This window comes from Bombus bifarius, unplaced genomic scaffold (genome assembly GCF_011952205.1).
Source record: "Bombus bifarius isolate JDL3187 unplaced genomic scaffold, Bbif_JDL3187 scf7180000008286, whole genome shotgun sequence".
In the NCBI taxonomy this organism is placed as follows: domain Eukaryota; kingdom Metazoa; phylum Arthropoda; class Insecta; order Hymenoptera; family Apidae; genus Bombus; species Bombus bifarius.
In genome coordinates, this window is record NW_022884569.1 from 761587 (window position 1) to 788902 (window position 27316).

General features: G+C 34.9%; 7 protein-coding genes across 11 annotated transcripts; 4 read left to right on the top strand and 3 right to left on the bottom strand.

Moving 5' to 3' along the window:
* Positions 1–205: 205 nt before the first annotated feature.
* On the bottom strand, positions 206–2871 carry LOC117212245 (D-beta-hydroxybutyrate dehydrogenase, mitochondrial). The gene is made up of 7 exons (XM_033456868.1): positions 2761–2871; positions 1874–2288; positions 1563–1646; positions 1304–1478; positions 1101–1222; positions 910–1014; positions 206–801 (listed from the first exon to the last, which is right to left on the bottom strand). Exons 2-7 carry the CDS (start codon positions 2087–2089, stop codon positions 403–405), a joined length of 1101 nt encoding a protein of 366 aa, XP_033312759.1. The 5' UTR covers positions 2090–2288; positions 2761–2871; the 3' UTR covers positions 206–402.
* Positions 2872–3176: 305 nt separating this feature from the next.
* LOC117212247 (DNA fragmentation factor subunit alpha-like) lies at positions 3177–6037 on the top strand. Its single transcript, XM_033456870.1, has 3 exons — positions 3177–3582; positions 3641–3956; positions 4038–6037. Exons 1-3 carry the CDS (start codon positions 3405–3407, stop codon positions 4156–4158), a joined length of 615 nt encoding a protein of 204 aa, XP_033312761.1. The 5' UTR covers positions 3177–3404; the 3' UTR covers positions 4159–6037.
* LOC117212249 lies at positions 5608–7271 on the bottom strand. Of its 2 annotated transcripts, XM_033456871.1 has the most exons (5): positions 7062–7270; positions 6700–6879; positions 6528–6606; positions 6301–6423; positions 5608–5981 (listed from the first exon to the last, which is right to left on the bottom strand). In XM_033456871.1, exons 2-5 carry the CDS (start codon positions 6769–6771, stop codon positions 5755–5757), a joined length of 501 nt encoding a protein of 166 aa, XP_033312762.1. In that variant the 5' UTR covers positions 6772–6879; positions 7062–7270; the 3' UTR covers positions 5608–5754. The 2 variants fall into 2 exon arrangements, with proteins under 2 accessions (XP_033312762.1, XP_033312763.1); XM_033456872.1 differs by lacking the exon at positions 6700–6879 and having other exon boundaries at positions 7062–7271.
* An 86-nt stretch (positions 7272–7357) lies between these two features.
* LOC117212240 (nuclear exosome regulator NRDE2) lies at positions 7358–11186 on the bottom strand. Its single transcript, XM_033456855.1, has 10 exons — positions 11020–11186; positions 10315–10946; positions 9881–10244; positions 9657–9803; positions 9320–9588; positions 8870–9198; positions 8256–8796; positions 8038–8184; positions 7774–7949; positions 7358–7698 (listed from the first exon to the last, which is right to left on the bottom strand). The coding sequence occupies exons 1-10, from the start codon at positions 11093–11095 to the stop codon at positions 7446–7448; spliced, it is 2934 nt and encodes a 977-aa protein (XP_033312746.1). The 5' UTR covers positions 11096–11186; the 3' UTR covers positions 7358–7445.
* Positions 11187–11315: 129 nt separating this feature from the next.
* On the top strand, positions 11316–14805 carry LOC117212243 (molybdenum cofactor biosynthesis protein 1). 4 transcript variants are annotated; one of them, XM_033456864.1, is made up of 8 exons: positions 11316–11657; positions 11797–11914; positions 11985–12152; positions 12222–12448; positions 12521–12745; positions 12829–13063; positions 13194–13244; positions 13387–14805. In XM_033456864.1, exons 1-8 carry the CDS (start codon positions 11568–11570, stop codon positions 13983–13985), a joined length of 1713 nt encoding a protein of 570 aa, XP_033312755.1. In that variant the 5' UTR covers positions 11316–11567; the 3' UTR covers positions 13986–14805. The 4 variants fall into 4 exon arrangements, with proteins under 4 accessions (XP_033312755.1, XP_033312754.1, XP_033312752.1 ...); XM_033456863.1 differs by having other exon boundaries at positions 13194–13287; positions 13387–13642; XM_033456861.1 differs by having other exon boundaries at positions 13194–13271; positions 13387–13642.
* Positions 14806–14942: 137 nt separating this feature from the next.
* LOC117212246 (immunoglobulin superfamily DCC subclass member 4-like) lies at positions 14943–19660 on the top strand. The gene is made up of 6 exons (XM_033456869.1): positions 14943–15368; positions 15835–15995; positions 17070–17280; positions 17912–18062; positions 18316–18464; positions 19130–19660. Exons 1-6 carry the CDS (start codon positions 15281–15283, stop codon positions 19228–19230), a joined length of 861 nt encoding a protein of 286 aa, XP_033312760.1. The 5' UTR covers positions 14943–15280; the 3' UTR covers positions 19231–19660.
* Positions 19661–23812: 4152 nt separating this feature from the next.
* Positions 23813–25191, top strand: LOC117212255 (tctex1 domain-containing protein 2-like). The gene is made up of 4 exons (XM_033456878.1): positions 23813–23920; positions 23989–24081; positions 24194–24390; positions 24918–25191. Exons 1-4 carry the CDS (start codon positions 23813–23815, stop codon positions 25081–25083), a joined length of 564 nt encoding a protein of 187 aa, XP_033312769.1. The 3' UTR covers positions 25084–25191.
* Positions 25192–27316: the final 2125 nt, after the last annotated feature.

Below are 27316 nucleotides of genomic sequence, written 5' to 3' on the forward strand. Positions count from 1 at the left end.
AATAAAGAGTTATAAGTTTAATGATTTAGAAAGTGAGTGCTGGAAAGAAGGAAAATGATTACTTGATTATAATTTTTGTATAACGTTTCAAGTTTCTATATTTCGTTCTTTACGGAAGTTCCTTTATTTAAAATTACACTGTTGATTACAGATTTTGTTATAATTTATATACCACATAGTTTAATAAACGGTATTGATGTTTTTCTTTCCATTTCTTATTTTAACAAAGAGTAACGTATACGTTGAAGATTTATTTGGGTTTGTATAAAGTGACAAAATGTGACTAGTAAATAATTTTATCCTTTACAGTATCATGTCATAAACAACTGACTATTAGGCAGAGGTTATTAAATTTGAACATTGCATTCTTTGTTCTCGATCATGTAGATCTTCACATTTTTTTCAATTTACATACAATATATCATAAACTGGTTTTGGAAGATAATCACTGCATAATGCTTGTATTCTTTCTTTACGTGATACTGGTGTGTATCTTCTCATTGGAAAAGTTTTCATTACTCCATCTGTCAAAGCTCTAGTTACTGGTGTTAAATCTACATCTGTTTCTTGTGTATATTTTTCAAGAGCCAACATTTCTTTTTGGAATAATTCTTGACCATATTCTTTACGGGTTTGAGGATCCAATTGAGTCCACATGTCTCTAGCTTGTTCCAGCAAGGCACTATTATTTTTTAACCAAACATTTCCAGATACATATTCACTAGTTTCAACAATAACTACATCCACTCCCCATCTTCTCATTTCTAACCTAAGACAAGCTCCCCAAGCTTCAACTGCAGCCTAATACACACACACACATATACACACACATATATAATATATATTACACGTATATTTTGTTGATGTTATATTTAAATATAGATTATTGATACTTTTAAAATGATCTACCTTAACTGCACAATAAATGCCTCGGACAGGACTTGGAATACGAGCTAAGAGACTGCTAACTATGACAACACGTCCTTTTGATCGTCTAATCAAAGGTAAAAAAACCTTTAAATAAAAATTATTATTTTATTCATGGAGATTAGCTTATTAATTATTGCAATATATAATTGTTGATAATACATTAATATCACCTGAGTTAATCTAGCAAGACCAATGAAGTTAATATCTATACTGCGTTTTAATACAGAAGGAGGCACCCATTCGCATTCACCTAATGTCACCCAAGCAGCAGCATGTATTAATGCCCATAAACCTATTGTAAGATATTTACGATTGTCAAATATATATTATAAATAATAAGTTTTATATATCTATAAAAAAATATAAATTTGACCTGGTGCACCATCTGGTAAGTTTTCATTTACATAAAGAAATGTCGAATGAATATCATGCTCACTAGTAATATCTAATTGCAATATATGCAATCTACCAGAAGCTTCCTGTTTTAATTTTTGCATTGTTTCTTCATTCTCAACTTTTGCATTAAATCCAGCAAATACTGTAAACCCCTTTAGAAATAAATTCTGTATATATAGAACATCCTAGAAATGAATAATAACGATCGTAACAAGAATACGTAGAAATTATCTTACCAGTTCATCTAATTGTTTACTTAAAGTGTATCCAACTCTTGAATCACAACCTGTAATAAGAACTGCTTTTCCTGCGGCAGTTACCTGTAGGAAATATATTTTTGTACCATTATATGCTTATATATTAACATTGTAGAATATAATCTTTCTCATACACACACACACACACACACACGCGCGCGCGTGTACTTATATTAAAATTAAGAAGTAAATATTAATATAATATTAAATATGTGAAATGTAAGCGATATAGTCTGTACTTATGCTTTGTAATCTTATGGATTAATAAACACATGTTTTTAATGACTCACCTTTAAGTTATGATAAAATAGTGTAGATCCTATAGATATTACCAACAATAAGAGAAAAAGCACAAAACTAGATGTTTGTGATATACTCAATGTATTTAATATAGTTGCTAAAATGACTGCAATTGCATGTGAGAATGCAATTGGAAGAAGACATCTTTCTGCTAATTCCCATGTTTGGCTATCATCTGGCTCTTTGCTTCCACTTGGTAAAGGCATTTCTAGTTTAACTTCGATACTATTTTAAAGAAATTTAATTGATTACATTCAGATGAGACTTGTGGCTCAACTAAGAGCCCTAACTGGGCTAACTCTGTTCTAACTTTAAACTTAAAGCAGTATCTAGTCTCATTGATCTAAATTTAACTGCAGTGCTGTGTCTTAGGTTCACAGATCCTAGTAAAATTACATATTTTATCTGAAATGTAATTATATTCTGTTGAATCAGACACAAATACTTTATATATATTTTGGAATAAATTTTATCTGCATAATTATATATTTCATATATTTTTATAACTCTCATGCATGATATATTGTTTTTCTTTTTAGAAATATCATATTTATTTACGTGTATAAATATATATAAAAAAATTTATATTTCTTTAAATCACATTTCATTTTTAATGCGAAATGAATAATAATAATATGTTATTCAAGAAAACTATTTCTTTATTAATTTCTAGTCATACATGCATTTAAAATAATTCCTCCTTAAATGTATAACTTTATAATAAAGAATAAAATAAAAGTAAAGAAGTAAATACAAAAAATAAATAATAAATCGATTTATGTTCTTTCATTGAAATATATTACATTGCATTATCAATGAGAATATTACGATGTTGTAATGTAAACAATTCATTTAGCGATAATAAAAAAATGAATACCAGAGTGGGGTAGGTTATTGATTTCTGTGTGGGTGCCATGTTGGGAGGGAATACCATGGTGGGTGTCTCTTGGACATACCATACGCAGTAGTCTACAGAGAATATAAATAGGAGGGGTAGTTGCACCATTGACCCAGTGTTGAGTTGACATACGGTCAGTTCAGTCACTCGAACAGAATTCATCTTACGCCTTTCAAGTTTTATATATCTGTGTATGTGAATTGCTAATAACCGTAATAAAAGCCCTTGTAAAATCAACAATCCAATGCAATCCAAAACACTGCCCTTTCTTACTTATCTTCCAACTTTACAAATTTACACCCAAATCATCGGCATGTATTCAGTGTTTTAAGTATTCTGCAAACGTTTTTCTAATAAAATATTTAATAAACATTAGTGACACCCACTAATCGAGTGAATGCGTATCTCGTGTTACGATTTTATTTAAAGATAATCGGTTGCATTGATAAACCAATGTGCAACGATAATCAGGCCTTAGAAGTGGTCAACTTTTTTGAAAGAAGTCAACTTTTGATGACATAAATTTCATGCATTCGATCGACATTTGATCGAACAAAGAAAGTACAAAACCAAACAAACTTATTTGTGAGCAGTTTTCAGATTGTTCTTTTATTTAAAGCAATATGTCAGAAACAGCGGGAATTTCGCAAGGATTGGGAAATCCTTACAAAATTGTCGATCATACTCGAGAAAAACGAAAGGGAATCACTGCTTCTTCTTTAAAAGAATTAACCAGTATTGCTAGAAACCGCTTGTCTTTACCTTTGGATGCAGAACTAACAATTGTCCTAGAACAAGATGGTAAGGGAACATCTTTATTGCTCAATAGTATTAATTTTTAATACTGTTTTTATGTTAGGTACTGAGGTAGATGATGAAGAATATTTTGCAACATTGGAAAGAAATACTAGTTTAATGATTCTATACGGAGATCAAAAGTGGGTGGCAGCAGGAAGTAGTAAAGCTGCTTCTCGTTACATTGTTGTTGATGATGTAGATAATATAGAAGGTGGACAAAGAAGAGAGGAAATTAGAAGGCGTCGACCACCAATAGAGGCTTTAGTCTCATCATTGCACGGTGACCCATCACATATATCATTGCTTGATGGACATAATTTAGAATTGCTCAGTGATATGGATCCAGATAGTGTGGCTGATATAGTGTCTGGCAATATGTAAGTATATTTAAAAATTAATTTAAGATATTATGAAATGTAATATGATATAATACCATTTAATTTTGTAAATCATTTCAGAATTTTCCTTGAGCAATTAAAAGAAGCTTCAGGCAGATTCTTAGCTGAAAAACGGCAAGCACAAGGATCCTTGGATGTTCTTCAGATGTGTGCAAGTGGTGGAGAAATAGAGCGAGCGTAGGCCATGTGGGGGGTGGGCGCCCTCACATTGGCTAATATGTATCGAGTGCGACGTCGCATATTTTATAAAGGTCGCCAACTACAACAAACTTTGATCCTTTTCTGGAATTGAGCCCATCACATTTATAGCGTGAAAGTTTTCTACGCTATCTATTACCATCATATTGTTCATGAAAACTGAATGTTTACATTGTCAATGAAAATTTGAGATTCTTCTATGCAACATTTTAGAAGATGTAACGGTGAAGAAAGATGTATAGGAACTATTGAGTTCCTATTTTCGACGGGTAGTCAAAACTTATTTCTGGGATATTTGCAAGTATTTACTAAATATGTGAACATTTAAATTTATTAGCAAAAAAGAAATATATGGAAAGTTGATGCTTGTCCACGCTATAAGTTAATATCGTAATAATGCATAGTTTTATATTTTGTTAATAGTAACTTGTTTTCTCGATTTTTTAATTTTGTATAGGTTTATAGTATATATATGCCTTTCTAGTGTTATATATTTTGTAGAATATGACATAAGGAATTGCTTTAATGCAAAATGAGGTCTTAAAATACACATGCATAGTTAAACACATGCAATTTAGCCATTAAATAATCTGAATGTACTACATAAACAAAAGCTATATAGAAATATCATGTCAAAGAAAACATTCCGTCACGATGTTGTCATATCAGTATTAGCAAAAAGACGACATGTTTGGTTTATGAACTTTTGTATGTAGATATATTATACCAAGGTTTAGTTCAACGAAGATTGATGAAATGTTTAAGACTGAATTTATAGAGAAAGAATGCATCCCCATTATAATCATCAATTCATTATACACTAAATTTAGCGTGGTAATAGGAAAAACCAATATCAGCTCTTTGATACCAAAGTTATGCATTTGATAAGAAAAACTGCAGAAAAAAAAAGAAAATGTGCAGGTGTTTCTGAAAAGATTATGCATACGCAAAGTATTATTGTATTAAAATAAAATTTGTCATTATATCTATACTTGTTACGAAAATGAAACCAACTTTGTGACGTTCAAAGATATGTTATTCAACATTTATATAGTGATATTTATTTTAAATCTTAAGAAAAAAAAGTTTAATGCTTATGTTTATTCTTTGCAGAAACACTGTAAACAGAACATCGTGACATTCTTTGATATATACCTTAACATCTGTATACTACAAAATAATGTTTACATTTACTGTCATTTGGATATTTAAAGTGCAACGATCAGCATAGACATATTAATAATTAATAGCATCCAAATGTGTCAGTAATTATAAATTTGTTCTGTAATTTCTAATGGTATTTCTTTATGAGATATTGAACAAAGTAATATTTTACCTAAATTTTAAGACGTATTAGAAAATAGTTGATATATTTAATAGAACTGCCAATTAAAGAAAACAATTGATGCTCAATAATGACCCACTCACCATGTCCTTTAAAAATACTGATTTTTTAATACTGATAATTAACACATTATACTAAGGCAATATTGCTATTATTATTGTTATTATTATTATATTCTCATGTCCATTACATATTTGAATAACAATTATATATAACAAGATATATTTACATAAACTAGGTTTTAATAGAGGATATAAAATTTCCATCTATGAGTTGATGTAATGCAGTGGATGTATCCCTCACTCGATTGCCGGCACTACGTAATTGAGACACAGCCTCTTGAAGAATAAGTTCACTCCTTAGCAATTGCTTATTAACAGTTGATAATTCCTGAGTGGCATTACCAATTGTTCCATCAACCATTTGTATAAGGTCTTTATCCAATGTTTCATTGCATTCATCTATTTTATTATGAAATGTCAATTGAAGTATTAAACATTTTTTCTTGAGTAAATTAGATATTGTATATTATTTATATGTATAAAATACTCAGAAATAAATGTTCTAAATAATTAAACTTCTAGCTGAAACAAAGTAAGCTTGAGTCTAATAAAAATTTACATTATTCTGATGATTGTGTTATTACAGATTTTTCTGCATTAAAATTATTATATAATATTTTAGTAATAGCAGTGCATATTGTATTACAGCAGTATTAATAAAATGATATTGACAAAAATATGCTCACTTGATTTTTTTTAAATTAATATTTAGACTTACGTAATTTTTTATGAAGCAGACTATTGTATTTTATAGAACATTTTTTTGATTTTGGTATTTTCACTTCTGGCATACATGTCATAGCATCAACTGCCCCACTAATACTACTTATACTTGTTCCATCTAATAAATATTAAATGAGATTAGATTAGAAAAGATGCTACTATAAAACGAGTTTATTGTTTATATTATAAATATCTTTTGTATTGTCAAATACAAAATTTTACCATCATCAGATTCTGGAGCTTCGCCAGAAATAATCGTACCACAATAATTAGGAGCTCTTATAAAAGGAAATCCCATACCCTGTATAGAATATCATAATTCATATCTTCCTCTTTTTTATAATACACGGTAGATACTTTATATGTGATGATGTATAATGTAAAAATAACATACAGTGACAATGCTTGCAGAGTCATCATCAGATTCTGGTGCTTCACCCGAAACAACAACAGCTTTCAAATCCATATTGTGTATGAAGAAATAAATTCAGTTTTTGAACAAAAATTCTTTGATGCTTTTATATACTATGAAATTTTATGAATAAATAAAGAATTTCAAAATAATTGATTGACTCTAAAAAGATTACAAAATGACAAATCAAACATTTTATATTTTGAATTTCAGCTTTTTCTGAATGATTAATTGACAAAATGAGAGAAATTTTATATTTGTGAATAGCACTGATAAAATAACATATAGTTATTATTACAATAATTATTACAATGACAATTACTTTAACCTAAATTTTTACTCACGATTGCAGTACTCGAATAAATTGAATTATTAATTGTATCTATTATTTACTATTCTGTATTATATTACATCTTTGCTATATTATATGAGAATAATCATCATAGAATCATTAATATTTATTTATCACTTATGTATTTCCCAATGAACTTATAACCACAATCTAATATCATTTCAACATATGTATACGATTATGTTTTGGTATGCCTTTAGCAAATGTAAATTGATACTGTGTATAATTATAAAATTTATATCTTCCACAAAATTAATAATGTATATTTTTTATAGGATTTTTATTTTTACATATATATATATGCACATTACAAAGAAATATTATTTACATAAATGATTAACAAAGTATAAAATATTTACATGTCCATACATTAACATTAACCGCGTAAGACGTCCAATTCTTCTGGGGTAACATGCATTCTTAATTCTTTTTCTCGTATTACGTCTTGAACTTGCGTAAGAATTTGAGGTGCAACCTCGGCTGCATCAATGTAAATGCTTCTAGCCCAAGGACATAATGCAACACTTTCATGGTATACTTCTTCTCCTTTTTTTTCACACAGATTATATTCCCTAAGAAGAAGCATATATAATCTCCATAACAGGGGGCAATTTTTAATTGTTGGTATCCTGTAAATGTAATATTTGCTTTTAATTTTCTTAAATGCTATATAACAAATTGACATAGATTATTTAGGGACATACCTTGCAAGTGTTTGATGAAAATATAGTAATTTATTAATTGCTGCGTTCATACTAACATAATCTTTAAGCTCTCGTAAAGAATGAATACGTTTTCGACTTGCTAAACACATAGCAAATGCTTTCCATAATTGGAGCTTTGTCACGCGACTGTTGCTTTTCCAAAGAGGCAATTCACTCTGTCAAATAAATATTATAATTAAAATATTTTGTGCCATAATTTAAAAATAATTTTTTATTATTATGTATTTTTTTTATTATGTATACCTCAATACATGCAAATACTGAAAGGGCAAAAAAGTTATTTGGATATAATTTTATCATATCATCTACTTCTGACTTTAGGAGATTTTTATGTTGGATCCGTTTATAATGTAACTGCAAAAGCGCTATTTGACTTTCCCGTAATATTTCCTGAAATATAAAATACGTTAAATATATAGTACAATCTGTATTATAAAAAACAAAGAAATGAGGTTTAATACCTGTAAAGAATGGCTGTCTTTGTAATGATTTATACAGCTTCTAAACATGCTAGTTATTCTATTAATATCGGAATCTCGTACATATAGCAAATACGCATAGCAAACAATTGTATCACATTTGATGTTTGGTAAAAAATATATATTTTCTTCATTTTCTGAAGGAACTTCTTGTAAAAAATTTTGTATGCAATTTTCTAAATATTGTTCCACTTGTAGCAACTGGTTTCCATTTGTTTCGGGTATTATTTGTCTCATAATATTTAATATCTGTGTTTTATGTGTTTCCTTATATGTTTCTGAATTAAGTAAAGTTTCAATAAATGTCCGATACAAACTTAGAAGTGCTGATTTTTCTTCAGGATTATGAATTTCAGAAGGACATGCACTTTGAGATTGAATGGCTGTCTGTAAAACATTTATGCAATTATCAAATTTTCCTATTTCTTTTTCTATCAATGCATATTCCCTATAAAAATGTAAATTATTCCTATTTTCGTCCTTTTTTAAGAATTCCTTTAATATTGTTTTTAATTTTTTTCGTCTGTAAAATATATATAAATACATAAGTCTTCGAATTTTTCTACTTATATAAAATAATATGAGATAAATCTTACTTGTTATCATGTTTTAATAGATCATCTTTTTGAAGAAAAATGAGCAATCTTTCAAATCTTAACCACCAAACATATATACTTGTACGTTGCAGAGGAGGTAAATTTTCAGCGATTGTAAAAAATATATCGCGTATAAAATCCAAATATGATTCTTGTGCAGGATGAAATGTAAGGTACTGAGGACCTGACGTTAAACGTCCTTCAAGTATGCCCTTTAATAGTTCTCTTCTTTCATTACAACCAGTCATTTCACCTACCATAGGATAAAAAAATGGAAGCAACATTTCTAAGGTTTCTACACCCCAATCAAGTTCTTCTAATGTTAACATCTGAAAATAAGCAAAGTATATAATAAGTACTATTGAAACATCAATAAAACAATATATATCAAATATTTTAATGTGGGAAATCAATTACTAATTGGTCCGCGTTGTATATATACAGACATACTTTTAACATATAATTGCGAGTAGGTAATAGTGGTACTTTAAGTAAAAGTAATGTATGAATCGCCATTCGAAAACTCAAATTTCTTGAAAGTATTGGATGAACAAAATCTGCGACATCGTCGGGTAAAACAAATCTTCGAGAATCGCCAACTAAGTCTAATTCACTTCTACTGACGCTAATCCAATGGCAATTCTCTCTTAGTGATTCTGTTCTTTGCCATAATTGATTGAGTGGTAATCTTGACATCAATATTACTTCCTCCATTCCAACTGTAATTGGATAACGCTAATAAATATGCAGGAAATAAATAATATCTTTTTACTAATTAGTAACTCACTTAATTTCTTCTCATCTATTGTTTTTTTAAAGGATAGACTGTCTTTATCTAAGCTAAGATTCAGAATAAGATTCAAACGTATTGTTTCCCACATTTGTTCCCAAAGTCCAGTATGTCGTAGAAACGTTAGACACCAGTACAATATTTCTATTCATAATAAGTTAGACATTATCATTTAACTCAATATATTAGAAAAATAAAATAATTTACGACCTTTTACATACGTAGTAATCGTTCGTCATATATTCGAGGATTTGTTCTAGCTTTTTGCTTTAAAATACAAAAACATTTTGAATATAAATCTAAAACTTTTGGTACTGTACACATTGCTACTGAAGCTTGTGTAGTCATAATAAATTCTTGCCATAAAACAATATTTCCTGTATCTTTGTTAACTAGGACTTCAAGTTGCTTTGAAAATTCATCAGCAGGCAGAATTTCTCCCATGAAAGATAATTTTAATTTTAATAAATCTGTACATTCTATGTTTCTTTCCAAAGCTTTTTCAACTATAGATAATTTTTTTAATGTTGTTACTCTATGAACATCCTTTGCAGCTTGATATTGTTGAAAATATCCTAATGTATCCTGCAAATGTGAAATAAAATATTTATGTAAGAAGTCTTAATAATTCTTAGTACATACAAATATAATATACCTGAAATTCTATATATTCAATCCATAATTGAATATCATTTGGATCATTTGTCAATTTTTCATTATATTCTTTAGTTTTAGCTTTCTGCAATTCTTCTAATTTAATGTGCCATGAAGGAATAGATTGCTCTTCTTTTGATGAATTAGTAATAGATTCTTTTCTGATAATAGTATCTTTCTTTTTATTTTTTTCTATATAATCAATGTTTTTTACATAATATCTTTCATAACTATCTTTTTTTGATTTTTTATAAGGAAGAAAACCAAGGGAATTTATTTTAATGTCATAATACGGTTTGATACTAGAGTAAAGTGTATTTATATTATTATTTCCCTTGTCTCTGTACTTATCTTCAAAATACACATTTTCTACATCTTTCTCATATTCACGTTCCCCATATGCATATTTTTTTTTATCCTTTTTCTTTTTCTTTATATGTTTAGATGTTCTTCTTTCTCCACATATAGGCTTCTGATTCTTTAAAGCAGTAGTATGTATAGTTTCTTGTTTATGTAAATAAGAAGTTTCATTTGTAGTTTCATCCGAAGATTCAGAAGAAAAGTTGACAAGATTGTTAGGTGAAATTTGTTCTAAGTAACTGGAATTGTATAACCAACTAGTTGTCTCATTTTCTATAATTAAAAATAATCATCATATTATAACCAATTTTATAATTGACATTGATATATAAAATATTTAATTAACCTTTTGTAAAATTCTTCGATTCATTAGATATCGAAGATTTATTCGATTCACTTGAATAAGCTGGAAATAAAGACATGTCTCCTGAAATTTATTCCGCTAATAGCTTAGATAACATTTCATTTCTTGATAGGTTACACGTACCGTATAACTGATTATGTACAAACTGTCAAACTTCGTATGTGTGAAAGATTCTAGAAAATATATGCAATGGTTATATAAAGTGTACCATGATTGGTTGAAATGAACAAAGGCGGCAAAGTAATTCGAATCATATCGTAGGATTAATATTTGTTATCACGATGATAGATTTCGTCAAATTGAATGCTATTGAAGATGTTTTCTACTGTTCCGAGGATAAATACTTGCATAGCTAGAACATGTAACATAGTTCTAATGAAATCACCAAAGAGATAACGTGAATACGTCGCCCATCTTGGAATTTCTGGAATTATATAATTTTTTTATTCCTTATGTAGGAAATTAAAATATTTTCTACTAAACATAGAGGTTATAGATCATTGTACTTTCTGAGAAGATATATTACTTAAATGTTTCGTAAAATTAATACTGTGAAATCGATCCTCGGTGCTGTGTATTCATCCACTGAAGCATTTGTGTCATCTAATGTTTCACGTAGAGTGAGTATGTTTTTATTTGTGGAAGAAACATATTTTTGTTCATGGATAGTACATATATATTTTTTATGATTATTGCTTTATATTATAAGAAATGAAATGGTGAAAAAATTGCATCACTATATTTCCTATTTTATTATAGGTGCAGCGATTTAGAGAATTGTTAAATAAAACAGATAACAATGATATACTCACAGACTCATTTGGAAGACGTCATACATATTTACGTATTTCTATTACTGAGCGTTGTAATCTTCGATGTGAGTATTCATCAAATCATATTCACTGCTTTAATTGAAATGTTTTTATGAGATGTTACATTTATTACAGGTTTATATTGTATGCCGGCAGAAGGAGTTAAGTTGACAAAAAATGATGGTATTTTAAAAACAGATGAAATAATTAAAATAGCTGAATTATTTGTAAATGAAGGTGTAAATAAGATACGTTTAACTGGTGGTGAACCAACTGTTAGGAAAGACATTGTGGATATTATTGGTAAATATTCTCATATTCAATATTTATCACATATTGAACTTTCTTATTGAGTAAAAATAATTATTATAGCTGGATTAAAACAATTGCCTAATCTAAAACAAGTTGCAATTACTACTAATGGATTGACATTAACGCGCCAGTTACCATCACTTCAATACGCTGGGTTAGATGCAATAAATATTTCATTAGATACTTTAAGAGAAAATCGTTTTGAACAATTTACCCGTAGGAAGGGATGGTCTAGAGTTATGACTGCAATTGATCTTGCTATTCAATTAGGTTACAATCCAGTAAAGGTGAGAAAGAATTAGTTTGTATCTATTTATTATTAAAGCTATATATAAAAATTTATATAAAATAAATCATAGATAAATTGTGTGGTAATGAAAGGTTCTAATGATGATGAGATAATTGATTTTGTTAATCTAACAAAAGATCGTCCGATTGATGTACGTTTTATTGAGTATATGCCTTTCCAAGGTAACGAGTGGAAAGAGAATAAAATGGTTTCTTTCAAGGCCATGAAAGATCTTATTAGAGATACATATCCTGATTTGCAACGTCTTCCAAATGAGTACAATGATACATCTAAAGTGTGTAATTTAAAAGATTATATAAGTTCATTGTTTAATTTATATACCTGTTGGTAAAAGCATAATTTATCTTTTTGTAATAGGCATACTTTGTACCTGGATTTACAGGACAAGTTGGATTTATTACATCAATGAGTGACCATTTTTGTAACTCGTGTAATCGGTTAAGAATAACAGCAGATGGAAATTTAAAAGTCTGTTTATTTGAGGGAAAAGGGGAAGTATCTCTTCGAGATGCGTTACGTAGCGGAGCGTCTAACGATGTTTTAAAAGAAATGATTGGAGAAGCAGTATGGCGTAAAAAGAAGCAACATGCAGGTATTAAGTTTTATCTTTAATCCACATGATTGATGTAGGATTAAATGATGAAAGATTATCTTGTCATAAAATATTAATCTAGGTATAAAGCGATAACGTTTATATGTTTTCGACAATGTATGTGTTTCAGGAATGTTGAATCTATCCCGCATGGAAAACAGGCCAATGATTCTGATTGGGGGTTAATCTATTATTACGGGAATTTTAAGTTAATATAAAATAATGTATCGATGCTATTCACAAACGTTATCGCTCAATGTTTTTGCTATTAATAATGCAGTTCCAAAACTACTATACGTTTAATTTTACATTTGTACTTACAGTTACAAAGAAATATGTACACCTGAGAAGATATAAAAATTTCCAAAATAATATACCGCGACAGTATTTAATGGATTACGTGAGACTACAGTTTAAAAATGGTACAAATGTAAGAGTATTTTCGTCTCTGTCGCATGTGGATCAAAGTGGCAAAGCAAGTATGGTAGACGTTGGTTCGAAAAACGAAACTAAACGCATCGCAATAGCAAGAGGAATTGTACAAGTTAATTCAACAATAAGCAAATTGATAGCTGAAAATAATGTAAAAAAAGGCGATGTATTGTCCGTAGCACAATTAGCGGGTATCATGGCAGCAAAACGTACTTCTGATCTAATACCATTATGTCATCCACTTCCGTTATCTTATGCAAATGTACTTTTGCGTTTAAACGAAGAATTACATTGCATAGAGATCACAGCGGAAGTTAGGTGTACTGGTAAAACTGGTGTAGAGATGGAAGCTTTAACAGCTGTGAGTATTGCGGCTTTAACAATTTATGATATGTGCAAATACGCGGCGTCTCCGAAATCGATGAAAATATCCGATATCGAATTGGTTTCAAAAACTGGTGGTACAAAAGGTGATTTCTTTAGGAATTAGATTTCTATAGTGTATCTTGAATATACATAATATATATATATAAAATTTTATTCTGCTCAGTAGTATGTTATCACTGAATTATTGGATATTTTTATACGTTTATATTCTATTAGTAAAGGAGTGTCGTTGTAATATGTAAATTTTATCATGTTTTCTATTATAAGAAATTTATTCTAGTATGTAAGTATATACGTACCTGTTAATGTAAAAATAAGAAAATTCAGACTATATTTTATTACCTAATATGTATGTAATATTTGTGTTGACTGAAAATCACACGGTATTCCTTTTTCTTTATTGGAAGAATTTAAAATGTATCTTTATACATGTATGTATATAATTATCTTTCATGTTGACATTTGCACATTGAACGGTCGCTGCCTGTATTTCTGTTAAACAATTGTTAAATCATTGAAGTGAGATATATTATTTTTAATCCTATAAAATATTTTTGATTCAATATTATATCCCTTATTCTCCTGAATTTTTAAGGATTTTCTAGGATATGCGATTTTTAAACGTATTTAATTTTGGTAGAAGCTAAACTCTTCTCATAATTAAAGGATAAATAGACGTTTTAGATAGAAATTATAAGAATGGATCGAGTTGTTGGCGCAATCGCAAATATCGGGAGCATCGCGAGGCGCCACTGCACCCTGATTTTAGCTTTTTCGTTTCCTCGAGCAGGAGCAGCTTTCAGTATTTGGAACGCTATCGAAGCGCGCTGTTCTTGAAGCTGTTCCGTTGTTGAATCTCCGATGATCGAGCGTCGAAAAGTAGCCAAGCTAACAAGTTTTCTTTACATTTTCCATTTTCCATTGTTTCTTGAATAAAGACGAGGATATTAAACGTCGCGCCTTTTTCTATGAATAAACCCACTGTTATCATCGAGACAAGAAGTTTATTTTAAGCTTGTTTAAGATTATCTTCTCATTGAATATACCTGCAGCTCTTTTTCTTCTTTTCTTCTTTGATCGAGATCTTTGTTACCTTAACTATTTAGATTATAAAATTATTAAAAAAACATTATAAGATTACAGTCATCGTTATCTTGTGATGGAATTGAAGCATTTATGAATTATGTGGGTGAAAATTTAGTTCATTTATTACTTGCAAGAAGTAAAAGCGTCGGTTACATGACTACCTCGAAGGAATTCTTCAGGAGATGGAGGACGAAGAATTGTAATGATCGAGTGATGACCGACAGATCATCGATGGTTCTTGGAGACTCGTTAAAACTTTAGGGAAACAGAAAGAGCGACGGATGAAGATGAAAGAGTCTCGTACGTAAAAAAATGGCACCGTTCCATGGCATGGCCCTTATATTGCTTGGAATCGGATACCTGTTACACGCAGAACCGCCTTCCGGTCACCGGAACTTAGGTACAATTAGTCTCAGTGTACAAATTAAAAAAACACAAATCTTCGTTGATTGCAGATTGCTATGAATCAATAGTAATAATTAATATGATCGATGATAGATTTGATAAATTAAAGAATTATATATTATTATGATCATTAATATTTTCATTCAATTTTTACAATCTCTTTTTCATTAGAATCATACTTAATTATGTGCGTTACAATCAACGAGGCAACGAAGAAGGATACTTTATTGGTAAAAAATCAACGAAAAGATGATTCTTTGATTATTCGGTATTTAAACATTTTTCTTGATGAAAAGAATTGCCTGTGGGATTTATTAAGCAAATACGTTCCAGTATGTAAAAATTGGCTAGCGTCAGACGCTTTAATCCTTGGGTCGTTTCATTTAAAAAGCTGGATATAGAAGTTCGTAAACGAAAGGGCAAAGCTTTCCGATGGTTCAAGCGTGATACCTGAATTTTAGCGGTGCAACGATTCGACGGGGAAAAGCCCGATAAAGGGGAACGCTCGCAACGAGGAACGAAGAGGACGTATTTTTATAAAGACTCATCCCAAAAAGTGACCACCGTTGTTGGACAAACTGTTGTGCTGTTGTGTCGTGTTAAGAACTTGGGGAACAGAACCGTGAGTTTCACGTTTCTTTGAATAGTAGTGTCACATTGCACGCTTCGCGATTACGTTAGAAACTTTAGAAATAATAGCGAATCAAATTCGAAGAAAACAACGTTACTTCGTGAATAAACGTTTAGTTAGATTTTCACGAGATTACGTTGCTCTATATACACACCGTAAGATATACTTTTGTTCGAAGTTCTAAAAAAGAAAGAAAGTAAAAAAAATTCTTTCTCTCGTATGTTTCGAAGAAAATCAATCAAAATTAATAGAATATTTAAAAGAAACTCAAATAGAATTAATTATAATCTTCATTTCGACTCGTAATAATTAGTAGATTATTGCAAGAGCAATGTTACTGCTACTTTGCGAATTAGGATCACGTGCTATTTGGAATTACGCCGAGATAGTCGAAACTATATTTCCGTATATACTCGGAACGTAGGATGTACTAGAAATTTAGGATACGATGCTCTGGTAAATATTTAAGTTACAAGAGCCGTTTAAGATCGTATACCGTAGAAATTCCAGTAATCGTAAATCGCGAGGAGCAACTGCCAGAGCAATATGAAATTCTCGATTGAAATCTTTTAAATGGATCAAGATGAAAAGAGAGAATATGTAAATGTTTAACCGGTTAATTAAAGGAAGAAGGTATCGTAGTTCTGGTACGTTAACTGGAATGTAAAGTGACGCTTTCGCGCAACCTGTTCTTGAATTTACCAATGCTTTCCTAATTTCCTTGGTTAATGGATAAACGATTAGCGCGTTGCGGTATAAATGCTTTTCTCTTCAAGCTTTTTTTTGCGCTACAACCATTTACCTACTTCTTATCGCGAGAAATTCTTTCTTCTTCCAAGCGATCTTAACTCGTTTATATTGCCTTTGAACGCAGTCAGTTAGCTTTCCAATAACGAATTTGTCAGATCGTATTGAAACGCGAGGAAAACAGGAAGCGTAACTCGACAGCGTGGAACGTGACGACGTGCATATTTCACGGGGGTAGAGGCATGTAAAAGGGATTCAATATCACGGCTAGTTAACGGCCAGCAAAATATTCCATATCTCATTCGGTATTTGTCCCAGGTGTCATGGATTCGAAAAAGGGACTTACACATCTTAACATCCATGTCAGTGACTTATACGAGCGACGCAAGATTTACGATAGTCGGCAATCCGGAGCGCGACGACTGGAATCTGCGAATAGATTACGTGCAACCACGGGATGCCGGCATTTACGAGTGTCAAGTTAATACAGAACCCAAGATATATAGAGCGGTTACTTTGAAAGTTTTGGGTGAGTTTCTGTCGCTTCTTCGGACCCCCTTACTCAATATCCATGCTAGACGCTTAGGTTCATTTTCCGTGGAAAATGTTCTATTTGGGACGAGCTGTTCGTCCGTTAGTTCGTTCGTTCGTTCGCTCGTTTGGCGAGCAGAAAATTTAACACTCGCCCACGGTTTCGTTGAGCGAAACTTTTCAAGGGATCAGAGACACGGAAGCCGCCTACTTTGCGTAATCTTGTACAGCTTGAATCGCATTTTCACGAGACCGTGTTCTAATTAACGTTTAAATCTTTTTCTCCGGTAACAAATATTGCCTTGCTTAAAGCGTTCAGTGTCGTCGCGCGAGCACGGCTATCCAACCTTTTGCTTCGACTTCTAGTTATCCTACTTATCGACTAAAATAACGGCACAGCTATGAATAAATTTTACTTACTCGCGAGTATCTTTTATTCATTGATTCTTTATTCATGTACGTTATCCGGCCCGGACTTTCAGTTAAGTCTTGTCGTGAATTTCTAAAGCAGGATCTCCGCTCCGGATCTATACACAAACTCACCGACCAGCGAACCCCTTAATTTGTCATGCGTCAAACAGTTGGTCGACTCGTATTTTCCGCTCCTCTTCATCGTCTTGATATATTAGATGTTCAGGCAAAGATCACGGGGCCCGAAGAGATTTACGTGAAGAGGGGCAGTACGATCAGCTTGACCTGCATCGTGGACGTGCAAGATATTCCTCCGAGTAACGTGACTTGGTACCATGCCGGTGCGGTGATCGATTTCGATGGTCCAAGGTGCGTCCCATCTTAATATCAACTTTCGTTTATTCTTCTTTTTGTTGTTCGTCGAGCGCGATCAAAGAGAGAAGAAAGGAAAGAAATAAATTGTGAAGAAAATAAAGGCGGCTGTAATTGCACGACCGTCTCGATTACGTGGCGAATCGAGTCGGTAGCTGCGAAAGCAAACATCGGTCAAAACACGAGACAGCATCGATATTAGATCGGTTATCGGAATTCGTGTGTGTAATAACGTCTTTACCTTTGGCAGGGGTGGCGTTTCCCTGGAAACGGAGAAAGGTAAGAACGGGACCACTAGCAAGCTGCTAATAACGCGTGCTCAGCTCGATGACAGCGGGAATTACACGTGCGTCTCGAGCAAAGTTGCTCCGGCAAATGTGATGGTTCACGTGTTGAACGGTGAGGATAAAATATATAAAATACGCTCGATTAAATCTCGAAGGGGAGGCCTCTCCTCGGGATAAACAAAAATACCTGCTTCGTTCCATCAAGCCCTCGAGATTCCGTTGAGGCATCAAAGCATTGTCGACGTACTTTAAGAACATTTCACGAAAGGCCCTTATCGAAAGGTTTACCGGAGGAAATTTCACCGGAGTACTTTCGATCGCTTCGTTGCATGCAAAAGTTCGCGAATGAACGAATAGTTAGGCGGCAAACGAAAGCAAGAATGCGAACATGAACAAGGATAAACGTGGATAAAGGAAAGGAAAGTGGAAAAGGAAAGAACGCTCGTGTTAAGGAGAAATTTACGAATTCTACGTCGTTTTCAAGGACGTGTAATTCCTTGAACAGCGTTGGATGACGATTGTTGTAACTCACGTAACTCGTTACAGTTTTCTCGTTAGTCGGTAACGAACAAATCGGAAACGCAGGGGAATCGCGCGGGACGAAAAAATAATCGCGAATTGAAATTAAACTAGCAGCTACTCTCGTTATGTAAATTTCATTTGCCGGTGGAATTTTCGAAATTTCCACGAAATTTTCTCTCCTTTCTCCCGGTGTCCTGGTTCTACGCGATGGATCGCTGCGACAGATCAAACTCGGTGAACGGACTTTCTTTCTAGGTGAACATCCTGCGGCGATGCAGCACGGCGGTACCGGGAACATCAACAGGAGAGTGATTTTATTCAGCCTGGTCCTACTGGTGGACACGATATTTCGGTGAGCGAGCTCTTCTCCGTCTGCCGTTCTTTTGTCTGTCAAGACGTCGCGTCCCGTCGACCATATCCCCGACTTTCGTTGGACGACACACATCGAGAGAAGAGGTCCCGGGTCCTGTGATTTACGAGCTTCGACGTTTATCGCGCGAACTGAATTTTCTATGAATCGAGAACCCAGCGAACCTCGACTCCGAAATATTATATCATCGAGAGATGACTCGTTACGTTGCGCGTCGTGCTGCGAATTTCCTAACTCGTTCGCTGCGCTCCAACACCTTATCGATGTGCACCGAACTCTGTCCTCACGCCTGACTGTAACATTCCTGTAGAATAATAAATACTTCGCGATTCGTATGATTACGAGTTAAAAAAGAAAAAAAGAGAAACAGGACAAACGAACGATTTGTTAATAGGCACAATATATCTGTTAATCAACACTGGCTCGTTTCGATTATTCTAGCGATCTGTCGGCGAGTTAAATCGAACCTGTGTCGCCTACCGATCGCTCTTATTTTTCATCCTTCACGAACGAATGGAAAGAGAATGGCAACGACAGGATGGTTTTTGAAGTTTTAAGTTAATTTCCGTGTAACGTTAACGCATCGACGTGGTCCGGTCGATTAACCGGCTTATCGGTATTAAATCCGGACCACGTTTTCCGATAATGGAAGGGACAGTTTTGAAGTCCAGCTATGCGTACTGTGCCCGTGCACACGTCCCTCGGGGAGACACTGCGAACGCTCACCGGTCTCATTTTATGCAAATCACACAGAAGCATCCGTTAGGTAGCTGCCGCGAAATGGAGACGAGAACACATTGCCAATGTAAATTCATGGGAAGCCGATGCTCTTGTCTCTTCGCCTGCGGTGCGTGCTCCTCTCTGACCACGATCGCCGGAATTTCCGAGTAGAAATTGCCGTTACCACGGATACCGGAAACGTCGCCCGTCTCCTTTTAACCTTACGCCTTCAACTCCAACATCTTGTATAAGATTAACGGCTCGTCGATTGTCGCTTCGTACGGATTCCCTTCGACGCTAGCCGAGCTTGTCCACGCTCCAACAGGTAAGATCCTTCGATCGAAACGTTTCTTTTCTTTCTTTGTAATATGATAAATCACGAGAGGAAGATACGATAAGTATATATTCGTTGACTTTCTCATCTTAATTTCATTTCGCGATTAATCCAGAGAATTTTCATTTGACGCGATTGGGGACGATGACGAGCCGATGGGCTAAAAAATGAAAGTCTTTTAAAGATAGCTGTTAAGTCGACGAAGTCTCGATAATCAAAGGTGTAATCGCTATGTTAGGAATATTTGGGAATTTTCAAGACGATTCGAAATGTCCAAAGTCGCAGTTCGAATTGTTCGTAATTTTACAATCAAGAAACGTCTGATCGAGAATAGAAATAGATAATATCCGAATAATTTCGAGCGTAAGTATCATTTTTTTTCTTTTACTTAGCGTGATGGATTGCGCAGAGGATTCAGGAACCAACGAAGAGCGCTTCGTTTAACCGTTTGGTGCAGATTCCACTTGCGATTATTAAGACAAATAACTTCGCTCCGTAATCCCTCTCGCCTCTTATCTTATTTACAGAAGCATTTAAATTCGCGTATAACGGTCTCTTCGCTCGGGCTGAAAATCTCACGCGAATGTGCTCGGTGTATAAAGTGACGGAGAATGCTTTTTTACATTCCTTTCCCTTCAAGCGTTGTAAAAAGGTGAAAACTGAATCAGGCTGAACAAAGGAGATTAACGAATAGTACGTTTCTATTTAACGCTAGAACTACCAGAATGGCCGGATAAGCAATTTTTTATTATTACTATTTATTACTCCATCTATACGGTGTAGTGTGTGGATTTAACAATTGCACGGGAGCGGACAGCTTAAATCCTAAACCTTGAAGCAAATTGTAAGTAAGTATTACCCTATCTCACTGTCAAGCTAAACCGATTTAAAATCTTTCCTAGCAATTTTATCGGCTCATAGCGTTTCCTCGAGGTTGCGAATTATTTTCGATAGAGTATACGGAAAATGTCCTGTTCAAAGTAATCGATCGATAATTGGTCATGGCAATTTTATGAATTTATAACGGTGCATTGTTAGGATTTTTCGGTGGTTTTCGATAAAGGATATAAAGATCCGTATATTGTCATTCACATCATTTCATACATTTTTCATTTTAATTTCTTTGATATCGGACGAGTCTTATATTTTAATCGTCAATAAGTTTAGCGATAATCGGCCGTCGTTTAAATTATGCACGAACGAAACGGCAACTCGAAGCGATCGATGGTCGTTTGACTATCAGCTACGTGGAACAATGCTGCGCGTGCAATTTTGTGATAGCACTCTTTCGCTTTGCGCGCGGACAAATGTTCGAAGCTCGACTTTCCTTCGATCGATCATAAATTCTCGCGAAACGATTCGTTTAGCATTTACTTTAAACTACAAACGTGAACACGTTCCAGACTAAATCTAGGAAACGTTTGTCAAACGAACGATATTTTTATCCGCGCGTTTCACGAATTCCACGTTTAACGAGAATTCGAATGTCGTTTGTTATGGAAAAGTTAAGTCCCGTGCAGATTTAGAGCGGCACCTGTAAGGTCGGTAGACGACCGGAGTTTTAGTAAATTTGTTATACGAGAAGGTAGTTGTACAAGTCTACGGGCAACTTTCTTCCTACGGTATCTAACGACTTGCCAGCTCCAAGTTAATGAGCTCGAACAAGGCGACCGTAATTTTCAGAGCACTCTGTGCCACTTTGTTCTGGCTCGTCGGCAGCATTACGAATTACCAATCGATGAAAGTATCTTAGCAATTAACACTCTGTGAGATTCAACGGGCCAGACAGAGCCTGGAAACTTGCACGTTTACAGTTAGCAAGTTCCTTAGAAAATCGATAAGAACCGGTCGCACGGCCGTTGCTCGTCCGTTTTCTTATTCTTAGATTCTTTCCCCATTGTAGAGAATCCTATAGTTTTCATTGCGGATAGGATCAGCAATGGGTGTCACGTAATCGGCGAGAATGCAAGTTGAATTATACGAGGAATGCACTGTACACGCAAATATCGACGGTTTTATCGAGAGAAGACTCGCGCGTGTCTCGAACTCTTATAACCCACGGCCCATCTCCCTTATTCCCGAGAACTCGCAATAAAGCCGACTGGCATAAATCAACTATGAATTTTATCGATGAAAAATCGAAGTTCACGGCTCCTTCTACCATTTATTCGCGTACCGCGTTGCATTCGAATCGACAGGTTTGCCTTTAAGAAAGATAAGGCGCCTGCCGATGCTCCTGCATTTTCGGCTTTCTTCCCTATCGTTTATCTTCCGAATATTCAATACTTTTACGATTAATAGCGATGCATTCGCCATACCTGTAACGACTTCTCGATGTTTCCGACATAAAACGCTACCACTCAGAAGATTCTTCGAGTTCCAACGCCCCGTCGCTAATCGGCTTAATTTCGGCTTTCTTATCCGGAGATTCGTGCGTTTTGTACCGAAAAATTACGTTTGTTACACGCCATAGTAATTCTTGCTACGTCAGAAGGCTTCTCGTCAGCCGATTTTCCGACGCTTTCGTTGTTGTTAATTTTCGAACGCGTTGATATTGTTTTAGCATCAATAAGCGGACAGGCTGAAGTTGAGAGAAACTGGATGTTCCTGGGGTTAAGATCGCGAGCAACGATCGCGATAATGCACCCGTATATTACACGAACAGGTAAGAGAATCGAACGGACGAAGAAGAGATAGATACGATTTTCTCTTTCTACTGTGATTCGTCTTCTCGATAATACCCCTCTAAAGAGCACAGGACGAAGAAAATTGAAATAAAATATAAGTAGACGCGAATTTGCCCGAGACTTTCTTTCAAGATTTTCTTCCTTACTAAGCTTCTTATATTCGATATAAATTAAGAGCCGCAGTGCGTTGTTTGCTTTGTGCGAGACTCCTGGCTATAATACGAACGCTCTGTATCTTCATCTTATTGTTTCAGTCTCTCGACCGAGCGAGATCGAGCTACGTTGAAACGTGAATTGCACTGAGTCGTGGGAAATTGAATTTAGACTTTGTATCGAGTCCAGCTATAGGAAATTGTATTTGCGGCAGAATATCCGCGATATAGCGAGGCCCTAAATTAAAGCATCGAGCAGCTGCACCGATTGATGTCATGTCATCCAGGGTCGTACAAAGACTCGTGCTTCATCTAACAGCACTCAATTAAAATCTCGTATTGTTAGTTACGTTTTCGAATTTCTATCAATTCGTTCGTGGAAACCTTGAAAACCACGAACTTCGTCGATATTTATCGTTACGATCCATCTTTCAATTTATTACCTGCGAAATTTGTATCTTTTATTTTTCGGACTCTATTCGTTGATCGAAAAATAAAGCTCGTGAAAAGCTGGTAACTTTTTTTTAAACGCGCCCTAATATTTGCGCGTTTGTTTCCTTCGATGTAAGCCTGTACCGCGATATAGATTCAACTTCATTCCCGCGAACGTTCTTTTGTTCGATCCGCGTCCAGACGACTTTCGAACGTCGTCCTTTTTAATTATATTTTTGGATTATGAATCAACAACATAGCAAAAATGCCGAAGTTCATGGGTCGAGGTTTCGGCCTTCGAATCCGAATCTACCAAAGATCGACAAACTGAGACAAGTACAATTCAACGAGGTAAAATAATAGGTCGATTAGTAGGAATCGGTAGGTTAATGCTAAATCGTTTAAAAACATCGATGCAGATGCAAGACAAGAAGAGGTTGTCGATGAGGTTCTCCGCTTTGCTGAATTCGGCAAGTCGCGTGTTCTATCATAAACGTGGAGATCGATTGAAGGTACGTAAAAGTAATGTATGGAAAACGCGTGAACAGACGCAGTGGTTTAGAAACGAACGACCACGGTCTAATTAACACGATTTGGCGGCACACGATCGATCGAACAATGCAGGTTCCCAGGTATCAAAACACTTATCGGCTCAGCTCATTTAACCCTTTCGATGTCGAAGTGGTCGATAAACTGGTGATGGAGACGATGGAGAGTAAATTATCGCCGGTGACGGCATATCATCCAAATCACATGGCGAAATTGTGCTTGGAGATTGGATCGGATTTGCAAAACGCACTCTGCAAAAAGGATTACGATAGGTAATAATGCTCGACACGTTTACGTTGCTCGCAATAAACGCGGAACGTTCGCGATGCCAACAAATTTCAAACGAGCTTACCTCGAGGTTCGCTCGTAAATTCTTTCGCAACAGCTGCTGTCGCCAAAAATCGTTTCTCTTGTTTTTAATTCGAGATTCGACGCTCGAGAACCGCACAGACAGTAGAATAACCCGGGGTTGAAAGTAACGATCTCACTTTAGCATACTGGATTTTGTAGAAGCTGTTAGAGTTAGAAAACGAATCTTCATACCAGCAGTTTAAACGTTTATCTGATATTATTGGAAATACTATCGTAATCGTTTGTTTACACTTTGACCTCGCAGTGCAACTATAATCGTATTTGGAAATATTTTATTTCTTGACTTCGCCCCTTGTTATCTTCGACCCTGGTATATCCTACAGTTGTATCTTTAATGAAAACGCAAAGTTCTAACTTTTAGAAAGCATCATCATTCATCCTTTGTATTATTTATTTGTATCGTAACATTTATTCTTCCTGTTAAAAGGTATAAATTAGTGACGCAGGTGACTATAGTCCAACGTCTCGATCAAAGCGTACACACGGCGTTCCAGAGCCTCTGGGACGTGGAGCGAGACAATTACTCCTATTATGTTTTCGAAAACAACCACATTTACGCATGGTGTTGCGTGTTCGGCCTATATTACGAGTGAAATTCATCGTCCCGGTTAAATCTCGTTCTGTTACGCGCGGACGCGCGCTCGCGATATTCCCGATATTCGTTGCAATTCCAAACTAATGCTCGCTGCTTCCTTTTTTTTTTTTTTTTTTTTTGTAACCCGCGTGCTCGCTAGATATCGGTGCAATATCGTTGCATAATGAACGGGGATGTATATCGCGACGTTTACGAGGATTCACGCAGCGCGGGCGCGCACTGTTAAATTTATCGGATTTTTCGCGATCGCGCGTCTGACCGGATGAATCCTTTTTTTATTGGTGAAATAAAAAATTATCGCAAAGCAATTGGTGAGAATGGACGTCGTGAAATAATTTCGGAAACTGTGTCCGATCGGAGAATACAGAGAGTTAACCTGACCCTCCGTAAACCGGCAAGGGTTGGGTTAAATTGTTCGTAAAGGATGGTTGCAAAAAGGTTTCGATCGATTATGAAGTAACCATACAGTATTAATATTTATTAGTTTCGCAACTCCGCCCCTTCCTCCTCCCTGCCCTTCCACCGACCCTGTTCGCTTTTTCAAGGTGATTTATCGAAGAACTTTCGGCCGGCTCGTCTACTCTCCGTCGGAATAATAGCCAGCGATTTAAAGTTTCGGAAACATGTCCGACATTTTTATAGATATTCACGGACTTATTGGGACATTGCGGCCAACCGATCTCAGTCCGTTCGACGTTCTACGAGGAAACAAGAAATGACGAATTTGGTTGAACGACTTCCTCCTTGAAAATTCGTAGCGTGGATCCGCGTTCAGTTTCGTAGCGGAAGCCAATCGTTGTACGAATACTCGTTTATCTGGAAGCGATAATTAATAGTCGAGCAATTTTTAGAAAATATGTTTGAACGCGTTTGCCTCGGCCTAAGGATCGATCGCGTGAACGAAACATCCAAGTAATATTTTCCGTGTCAAGGTTTCGTGATGTTTGAGTGGAATGGTGGCCTCTTTGGTACCGCAATGGACGAGGAAACGCGATGATCCGAACGTATTCACAGAGTTTCGTTGCAGGTCGTTAAAAGCGATCGTGCATCTATATAGTCTTACCTATGCCGGCAATTTCCGAGCCCGTAGATTTTTCGATAATATGGTTACAAGAAATATAAGCGCCACCTTAATGACCCGGTTGGAAATTACGGGCGAATGTGTGGCGCGTCGCTTGTTAAATTAATGGTGCAATTTCACCATCGTGTTCCCTGACACGACGCGTGCTTGTCGCGGTGCGAAAACTATGGAAAATCGAAGGAAATGTTAGCAACCTGGTGAGCGATCCTTTGTTATTTTATATTGCACGTATTTGTTCGATTTTCATTGTTAATTAGGCGAATCGCCGTCTTAAAATTTCTAATTCTGTAGATACGAGATGCGAAATTTCATTAAAAGTATACCTAAATTACGCGAAACTCGTTGAAAATTGGCGCGGGTACCTGTGCGATGTTAATTTCCATCCAAAATTTAATTTCGTTGCATGCCGAGCTTAATTTTTCTATAAAAAAAGAAATATTCTGCTTTGCTGGTTTTCTACTTACGTAAAAATTAACTGCTGTCATGCTATTTTTCTTCTTTCCCAGTGAATACGATAGTTTTACGAAGAAAAAAAAAATGTAGAACTTACGGTGATCGCTGTAATTTGTCGAATCGTTTCGCTCGACGCGTTGTTCTTTCGTCGCAGCTACGACTTCTACGGTTGCATCTAGATAGATTTAAATTACTTCTCCTTTCGAAGTTATTTCGAGATGGAAAAGAAGAGGAAAACGATTTATTCGCGGCACATTTCGTTTCATTTGCGTCGAACTTGGCGTCTATTTCGTTCCGCCAGCGAAAACTCGAGGCTGTGCCACTCGCTAGACGCGTTGCGACGAAGTCGCGAGTGTAACCGCAATAAAAAATATAAAACAAGGCTGCTGAGCGAGGCGCGTGTATCGACACGTAGAGGATCACTGGTTGGACAGGAATTTACATTCGTCGAGGAAGCGAGAAAGCGTGAATTCGATCGAGAAGGAGGCGAACGCTCGCGCCGGTGTCGAAGCAAGGGGGAATTCCACTCTGGCTTTTCGACAAGAAAACTTGATCGACGTCAGGCAGCGGGACAATCTATCACCCGGCTAGTTCTGTTACTGGCTTCGACGTAAAATCAATGCCGATTCTCATTTCCATGTAAATTATCTCCGACATAGGTCGCTAGCTAGTCGAAAGCGGCAAAACCGACAGCTGC

What these genes read in the sequence shown, in the direction of transcription:
- LOC117212247 (XM_033456870.1), top strand. Translation starts at nt 3,405, where the DNA reads ATGTCAGAAACAGCGGGAATTTCGCAAGGATTGGGAAATCCTTACAAA. An exon ending in AATTGTCCTAGAACAAGATG is followed by an intron (nt 3,583 to 3,640) that starts GTAAGGGAACAT and finishes TTTTTATGTTAG; the next exon opens with GTACTGAGGTAGATGATGAA. An exon ending in GATATAGTGTCTGGCAATAT is followed by an intron (nt 3,957 to 4,037) that starts GTAAGTATATTT and finishes AAATCATTTCAG; the next exon opens with AATTTTCCTTGAGCAATTAA.
- LOC117212245 (XM_033456868.1), bottom strand. Translation starts at nt 2,089, where the DNA reads ATGCCTTTACCAAGTGGAAGCAAAGAGCCAGATGATAGCCAAACATGG. An exon ending in GTCTTGCTAGATTAACTCAG is followed by an intron (nt 1,015 to 1,100) that starts GTGATATTAATG and finishes TTTTATTTAAAG; the next exon opens with GTTTTTTTACCTTTGATTAG. An exon ending in GCATTTATTGTGCAGTTAAG is followed by an intron (nt 802 to 909) that starts GTAGATCATTTT and finishes TGTGTGTATTAG; the next exon opens with GCTGCAGTTGAAGCTTGGGG.
- LOC117212240 (XM_033456855.1), bottom strand. Translation starts at nt 11,095, where the DNA reads ATGTCTTTATTTCCAGCTTATTCAAGTGAATCGAATAAATCTTCGATA. An exon ending in ATCGAAGAATTTTACAAAAG is followed by an intron (nt 10,947 to 11,019) that starts GTTAATTAAATA and finishes TTTTAATTATAG; the next exon opens with AAAATGAGACAACTAGTTGG. An exon ending in AATAGATGAGAAGAAATTAA is followed by an intron (nt 9,589 to 9,656) that starts GTGAGTTACTAA and finishes ATCCAATTACAG; the next exon opens with TTGGAATGGAGGAAGTAATA.
- LOC117212246 (XM_033456869.1), top strand. Translation starts at nt 15,281, where the DNA reads ATGGCACCGTTCCATGGCATGGCCCTTATATTGCTTGGAATCGGATAC. An exon ending in TTCCGGTCACCGGAACTTAG is followed by an intron (nt 15,369 to 15,834) that starts GTACAATTAGTC and finishes CCTGAATTTTAG; the next exon opens with CGGTGCAACGATTCGACGGG. An exon ending in GGTTACTTTGAAAGTTTTGG is followed by an intron (nt 17,281 to 17,911) that starts GTGAGTTTCTGT and finishes TTGATATATTAG; the next exon opens with ATGTTCAGGCAAAGATCACG.
- LOC117212243 (XM_033456864.1), top strand. Translation starts at nt 11,568, where the DNA reads ATGTTTCGTAAAATTAATACTGTGAAATCGATCCTCGGTGCTGTGTAT. An exon ending in AGACATTGTGGATATTATTG is followed by an intron (nt 12,153 to 12,221) that starts GTAAATATTCTC and finishes TAATTATTATAG; the next exon opens with CTGGATTAAAACAATTGCCT. An exon ending in TAAAAAGAAGCAACATGCAG is followed by an intron (nt 13,064 to 13,193) that starts GTATTAAGTTTT and finishes TATGTGTTTCAG; the next exon opens with GAATGTTGAATCTATCCCGC.
- LOC117212255 (XM_033456878.1), top strand. Translation starts at nt 23,813, where the DNA reads ATGAATCAACAACATAGCAAAAATGCCGAAGTTCATGGGTCGAGGTTT. An exon ending in AACGTGGAGATCGATTGAAG is followed by an intron (nt 24,082 to 24,193) that starts GTACGTAAAAGT and finishes CGAACAATGCAG; the next exon opens with GTTCCCAGGTATCAAAACAC. An exon ending in TGCAAAAAGGATTACGATAG is followed by an intron (nt 24,391 to 24,917) that starts GTAATAATGCTC and finishes TCCTGTTAAAAG; the next exon opens with GTATAAATTAGTGACGCAGG.
- LOC117212249 (XM_033456871.1), bottom strand. Translation starts at nt 6,771, where the DNA reads ATGGATTTGAAAGCTGTTGTTGTTTCGGGTGAAGCACCAGAATCTGAT. An exon ending in ACTCTGCAAGCATTGTCACT is followed by an intron (nt 6,607 to 6,699) that starts GTATGTTATTTT and finishes TATTCTATACAG; the next exon opens with GGTATGGGATTTCCTTTTAT. An exon ending in TCTGCTTCATAAAAAATTAC is followed by an intron (nt 5,982 to 6,300) that starts GTAAGTCTAAAT and finishes ATAATAAAATAG; the next exon opens with ATGAATGCAATGAAACATTG.